Source organism: Triticum urartu, chromosome 1 (assembly GCF_003073215.2).
Source record: "Triticum urartu cultivar G1812 chromosome 1, Tu2.1, whole genome shotgun sequence".
In the NCBI taxonomy this organism is placed as follows: Eukaryota; Viridiplantae; Streptophyta; class Magnoliopsida; order Poales; family Poaceae; genus Triticum; species Triticum urartu.
The window spans coordinates 538,421,331-538,428,854 of NC_053022.1; the positions used below are offsets into that span (position 1 = coordinate 538,421,331).

At 42.6% G+C, this 7,524-nt stretch overlaps 1 protein-coding gene across 1 annotated transcript; it reads right to left on the reverse strand.

Annotated features, from left to right (window-relative positions):
* Positions 1 to 213: 213 nt before the first annotated feature.
* On the reverse strand, positions 214 to 725 carry LOC125538065 (small polypeptide DEVIL 4-like). Its single transcript, XM_048701372.1, has one exon. It carries the CDS (start codon positions 635 to 637, stop codon positions 500 to 502), a length of 138 nt encoding a protein of 45 aa, XP_048557329.1. The 5' UTR covers positions 638 to 725; the 3' UTR covers positions 214 to 499.
* Positions 726 to 7,524: the final 6,799 nt, after the last annotated feature.

Below are 7,524 nucleotides of genomic sequence, written 5' to 3' on the forward strand. Positions count from 1 at the left end.
ATATTGCCACAAATTCCCAAAATGCACACCTTTGAGATACCCTTGTGTGCTAAATCAGTCGAACAACATACCCAATCCAATCGAATAAAAACATTTCCAAAGGATGCATATATGCATTAGCAATGTGGTAACTAGGCATAGACTCGCAACCATGATTTAACAGTACTGATCATACAATGATGGGATGCCAAGAGATAACCGTTCTGAGAACTTTCATGCTATTCTTGCTTTTTCAGAGATCTTCTTTTTCTGATCGAGCAAATTCACAACAAAGATGCCAAGACCTAACACATCGATACACGCACATCCTTGCCGTTGCAGGACTTAGGAGCACCACATAACACCACACAAAACTTCAACATCCAAACTAACCGTCAGCAAAATCAACCTGAAACTTCTGAACAACTTACACCCTATGAACACACACACACACACACACCAAAGAATCTGTCAAGCCTAGCCTAGCTACAAACGAGAACCGAACGCCTATGGACTATGGTCAGTCATGGTAGCAGAGGAGCATGACGACGCATCGCTGGATGATGTAGAGCCTGGCCTTTTGTTGCCTCAACATCCTGCTGATCCTTCCTCTTCCTGACCGCCTCTGCTTGCTGCCATGGCTCTTCACCTTGTCCATACTGGCTGAACAGAGCAGGAGGGTGGCTGAACTAGGTGAGCTGGAGGGCTCCCTGCTCTGCTCTCCCACTGCTACTGCTGGGTGGATCTGTCTCTGCTGTGGTTGTGGCCAAGTGTGCAGCATTTGGCGTGCTTATATAGGAGGGTCAAGGCCAAATGGCACAATGACAGGCTCGCTCACATGATCCTCACCTCTTTGCCTACTTGCGCGTATAAAAATCTGGTGATAGAGATTAGAGAGACAGCGAGGCATTGGGCAGAGAGATGGGAATGGGGGCATATACCCCTTGTAGAAGTGTGGAGCTGCTACGCAGGCACCCTCTCTCAAGGTGACAGCTGCTTCGAATGCGAGTAAATTTGCCCCTGTATACTGAACTAACATATATGTGATGCTGCTGCCAGTTTTCCGATTATACCATTTAGCATCAGGAAATTTTACTGTCAACTTCAGGAACAATAATCTTTTCTAGAGCAAATAATAATTTTTCCATGAGCCATGTACTGCAACTTAACCTGTTCGTTCTTCTAAACAAAGCTTAATCTGCTCGTGTTACAGCTACTTTGAATTTTGAGCAAATTTGCAACCTACTCTTGCTACTTTGTAAGGTCTTTGTGAATAATTAATAAAATGGTTGCATGCATCGTCCAGATGCAGTGGCCGGGGGTAATCCTCCTTTTCAAAAAAAAAGTAATGCGGATTCACGAAATGCACGCCTTCGAGATGGCAATGTGTTTGTAATAGTTCACACCTTGAATGAAGTAAGAACACTCCCCAAGGATGCATATTCTCATTCACAATTAGGTAGAGACCAGGAATCATGCTCCGAGCCTCCGACCGTACAGATAATAAAAATGGAACAGAGATCATACTGAGAAAGAGGATAATTCCGTCCGGTACAACTCTTATTTGAACGAAGTGCAAAAATGCGATCTTTTTGGTGTAATAGAACAAACACTAATGCCTTAATTGAGTCAGTAAAGATAAAGTATGTTTATCAAAGTGCTTCTCTGATTGCTCAAGACATGTCTTTTCAACTGAGGAACAATCCAATCTCATTTCGTTCCATTTTTAGTCAAATAGTGAAGGATATTTAATTAATACTGCCAAAAGCGGTGGAGGGGAAAGAGAGAAACCTTTTCATAGATCTTTCATTTTTCGAGACCTTTCATTTCCAATGGAGCAAATGTGAAATACACAATGAGGATGCCAACACCCAACAGACCCATACATGCACATCCTTGCCATTGCAGGACTTAGGATCAAGCACCAAACCACATCACACCAAAACTTGGACATCCAAATTACTCTAGCTGTCAGCAGCATGAACTTCTTGAACTATCCTACCTATGTACACACACAGACGCACGCTCCAGAGAACTACTCTGTCAAGCCTAGCTAGAATCAAGGATCAGATCAGGAGCAGAAGAGCAGAGGTGGATCTGCTAGTGCTAGTCGTGGTAGCAGAGGAGCGCGACGACGCATCGGCGGATGATGTAGAGCCTGGCCTTGTGCTCCCTCAGCATCCTGCTCAGCCCTCGTGATCCTCCTGACCCCTTGTGCTTGCCGCCATGGCTCTTCACCCTGTACTCCATCTCGAGCTAAAAGGGGCGCCTGAACAAGAGGGTGGTTGAGCTTGCTAGGCTCTGCACTCGCACTGCTACCAGAAACGGAGGTGACTCTGCTCATCTGCTGTGTGGTTGTGGCCAAGTGCGCAGCGCGTGCGATGCTTATATAGCGTGTAAATGGCCAACTGGGGAAGAGAGACAGAGGGGCAGGCTACTTGCGCATATCATAACCTGCTGGTCCATCGATCGAGAGAGGGAGGCTGGCAATGGCATGGCATCAGCTATACCCACCCACCCTCGCTGCTCCCGGAGGCCACGGCCACGGCCACATGCTGCAGCAGCTACGGGCATCTTCCTCCCAAGTTGCATGCGCGAACTCCGATGCCGCTCCAGGGGACACCGCCTCGGGAGCCAGTACATGCGTGGCCAAAGCAAACGCCAAACGACACGGCCGTTTCCACTACTGGCTTCTTCCTCCGTGGGATTCATTCGTGCGCGTGTGTGTCGTGGAAGGTAATATATTTTGATGCAAAATCCATTCCGCGGATTATTAGTAGTTTTTGTGTTTTCATTCTGCTCCGGATTGTATGCAGGAGACTCTATGTAACTTTGTTGCTTAATCAATAAAAATGCCGTTATTTCTCAAAAAAAAAAGAGTTCAGTCGGATCTTGCGGTTGTGTTGTGTGCTCTTGTTTCTCTTATGGTTCTATGAGAAATCCAAGCTGGTACTCTTGATTTTTCCGTTGACGGAATAAGCATCTCATTTAGCTATTAATTAATTAAGTACTACCGGTGTTCTTCCTCCCGTCAAAGACTTCATCATGTTGTGGTAACCGGCTCTTGTTGGGACTCATCAGCCGGCTCGTGCGGGCTTGGCGATCTCTCGTTCTCCGAACCGTGTGTGTCTACAGCGGTTGAGATCATGAAAAGTGGAGGAGACAACATCGATGACTTTGATTGGATGGTGCTTCTTGAGTACCCAGTCTCAAGCTCTGGCGTGAAAACCCTAGGTCTGGCCCTAGTTTGCTATACCTAGCAATGGTGGTGTTCTTTGCGCCGTTACCTTCATGAAGGCATTGCTTGGACTTTGTTTTTCAGGGTGAAAACCCTTGATCCAACCTTTGATGGTTGGATCCGGCGACGGCATCACTTACACGATATTCCTTTTTTAGAGGTGTTGCTTTTGAAGATCCTTTCTTGGAGTCCTGGTGTTGTCGAGAAATGTTTGTGCCGATGGTCACCATTGTATATCATCAAATCACCTTATCATTTTGGGAATTTGTTTTTTTTTTCATCTGCCTATGCAAAGCTTTGGTCTTCTATGACTTTGCTTTTTGCTAGCGTGATCTTTGTGTGTGTATTTGTGTTGGCTGTAATGCATCCTAATTATGCAGAGGCGGGGTGTCTACTCATTATGATTATATCCCTCGATGCTACATTATGAGTCAATAAGCGCCCTTTATCAAAAAATGAAACCGTACAGACCAAGTAACTAGCTTGGTAGGCTACCAACAAGAAAAAATGTACATGAGACCGTACAGACAAACATTGCACAAATAGATAAAACAATTAGGGTAATTCTTGGTGTAATAATTAGGGTAAAATAATCACCATATTTTAGTAGTTTGTTCATCTGGTGTAATAATTTCTTCCCATGGATCTCAACCTTGGATCAACGGTTCCCGGCATCGACCGCTCATTAAGACATTATATTACCAAGCAGATAAGAGTTAGCAAATTGGAGACGGAATACTCTTGACTGTGGGTGTAGCCACTTGGAGACGGTAATGCGGGCTTCGTTCAGCCAATCTCTGTGACGGTGTGTGATGTGCCATACAATCTCGGTTGCTATGTCATTGACATGTGGGCTCCTCTGCTATACCATTTTGCACAAATAATTATTTTATTATAAATTAAGGTTGCGTGTATGTAGAAGACTAAGTTATCCCTTTTTGAGAAAAAATAAGTTAGCAAAATGGTGGTAACGATCACGAATATGGAAGTTGTGCATCGTAGCCCTTACAATTGGGAGGTATCCCTAGGATCAAGCAGACGTTACCCGTGTTCGGCAGGTCCTGGTATCCGTCCTTGTTTATCTGGAAGCCGGCACCCCCTTGTGTATCGTTTTGGGGGGCCAACGGTGGGTTGCAGTGGCGGCTTGTTGTCTCGTGTGAGGGTGGTTCTGGGCCATAGCATACACAATGTGGGTGGTTGAGCGTGACCCCTAGTAACTAGCGACAAACAGCGTGTGTCGATCGGCAACATCATCGACCGTGTGTGCATGGATCTAGGGGTGCAACAAAAACCATTATGGTTATTGGGCGAGAAAAAAATGAATCTATTGGCTTGCCATTAGCTAACAGTATCAGATGTTTCAGTGTGCACCATGGCAAGGCTAGGTCTTGTCCAACTCACGCTAGAACCACCCACTCGCTTTGCACTTCTAGTCATTCATCCGATGGAGATGGTTAGACCACCGGCTCCTTAATAGGGGTGGCCTCGGTAGATAAACACTGACTTGGTCTAGTCTAAGTGATCTTTGTCAGGCCAATTCACATTTGAGAGAAGTTTTGATTGTGGCCTTTCATGGGTGACTAGCTCCAAAAACACAGTCATGGGCTGCGCAACTCATGGAAGGTTGAAATGGTGACGAGAACATCAATTCCACAAAGAAAACATATGGCCCGGCCATCACTTTTGGATCTAGAAATGAAGTACTTGCTCACCTCCTTGTTGAAGGCATGCTGTTAGGCGGATGTACTGACTTGATTAGTGGGGCCTGGCCTCTCTAAGATGAAAGTCCTTGTCTAAGTGTTAATCAGTTGGATGCGAAAACATGGGTGCGAGTGTGTATCTCTATACGGAAGACATTTCTTTGGAAGAAAGGTGTTTTTGTTATCATGTTTCCTAATAAACTTATGGCTGTAAGTATTCACGTATGCACGGGTGGTAAGACTATTCACAACTATAGATCATCATTTTTTTTCCTATGTAGCTCATAATTAAAATATTTTTTCATGAAACTTTGTTGACATGTTTTTTCATGATTCTATTTTGAAACTTGCAAGGGTATTTTTGAAAATTTCCAAAATAAAGAGTTCATGAGCATACTACGATCATATACAAACTACACAAATATTTTTATCATTTATATCGTGCCTTCGAGTCCTTCTCACCCGTGTAGAAACTACGCCTATCCAAGACACCTCATCTGAAACGGTACAAAAAACCGTCAAGATAAACCTTATTCAAGGCGGTTGTTCTCCAAAAGCCAATAAAAATATGATACACAATCAGAAAGATGGTGAAAAGATTTTCTAGCGGAACAGGTTTCAACCGGATAGATTATTGCCGTCCATCATTGCTTGGGAGTGTGCTCGTATCACATATATACCATAGTATCATAGTACCTTTTCTCTCCTTCAATCCATCTAACTTTCTTATCCAGCTCCATGATGTGTGGGACAGTTAGTTAGGAGGCCCCACAGTTGAGTGACTAGTGGGTATGTTTGGAGTTAAAGGTGGTATTACATTCCACCCACGGACGCTTTTTAGTTGGATTATATAGTTTGTAGCAATTATATCTTTTGAGCCAAATATCCAATCGCAAATGTTTGGATATTAATATTCATGATATTTAAATCTTCAAAACAAGATCAATTTTGAACATGTTTGAAAAAAAAATCAAATTATGAAACTACATTGAATCTTATATGAAAGTTTTCATGTGTGTTTCATCATACTTTTACATGTATTATTATTATTTTTCATTACAAGTTTTCATTGCTTTTTCATTCCGGATTTCAGTACTATTTCATTCATGGTTCATTTCTATTTTTAGAGTTTTCAAATAAGTTTTCTTATCATTTTGTTAAATTATCTTTCATGGTTGGGTTGGGCTCTTAAAGTATTCTTTTCACATATTTTCCATACGATTTCATTTCCATCTCATCACTATTTTACATGTTTTATTTTTTTTCATACATTTCCTTTGCATGTTTTCGTTATTGTTTCATTGCACAATTCATTAATGCTTCATCTCAGATTAGATTTAAGTTTAATTTTGGTTTATTACACCTTTTTTTGCATGTTTTCGTTATTGGTTCATTCTAATTTCATTAATGTATCATCTCGTATTTCATATAAGTTTCATTATGGTATCATAATTTGAATTTAAGCTTGTTCAAAACATGTCCAAGATTGATCTTGTTTTAACGATTTGAATGTCATGAAAACAAATCTTCTCACAGATTATAAACTGGATCATTGGCTCAAAAGGTTTCATGTTATAAATTTTAGGATCAAACTAAAAGTATGGGTGGGTGGATTGTGAGGGTGAAAGAATAAAATATGTTGAGTGCAATAAAGTCCTGCTCCTAAATAGTGGATAGGTCCCAGCAAAAAAAGAAGAAGAAGAAACAATGTATGATAAAGGAAATGAATAGAATACTTCGTATGTGATATGTGTACGCAAACACATGGCACACTTTAGTTGGCTAGCAGGACACCGGTAGAAACCGGGTTTGCTAGAAATCCTCTCTCTAGATGGGCCGGCTTCACAAAAAGAATCTGAGACGGTTTCGTGGTGAGTCAACTCGACGTGCAGTTGTTTTGGCCCATTAGGCCCAGCAACCAGTTACTAATAGAACACTAACAATTCTTCTCTCTGTACACAAACTTCCTCCCATGGGCGGTCTTTACGACCTAGTCCTGGCATCCCAGCAGCTTGAGCCTGGATTAGCTTTATGAGCTTTTTATTTCGTTGTTATCGTTAAATCGCTGCTATCATTACCGAGCATAACTGTAATGGCAATGCAGTCTTTTTCTTAGGGAACAACCATGTATACTCTGGAAATCATGAAACCCGGGAAGGTGGAGGAGTAGCTAGCAAAAAAGGCCACCACACCACATGAGCAGATTCGGTGCTGAAGCTGCGCCCCGTACTGGCCAGTACGGAAAGGACACTAAACGTACGTGTATGTGTATTATTGCAGTGTGACAGTACGATGATCCTGGAGATATCGCAGGTGCGTCCCGATCTCCCGATCGATCGCCGTGCTAACCACCTAGCTAATGCCGGGCTCCATTTTCGTTGCAGATTTTCGATCGGAGAAGATATTCTTGTCTAGCTACCCACTGTGATATCTTCGAAACGGTTCTTGGACATGTGTGGTGGTTGGTGATGCTACCATAAAAATAATTCTGACCATGGGACAAGGAATCATATCCAAGAGACCACCACATTGGTGTACATTGTGGCATAAGAGATTCAGTGGTATGCGTTACAAGTTACAACAATGGCCTGAACATGGACATGAATC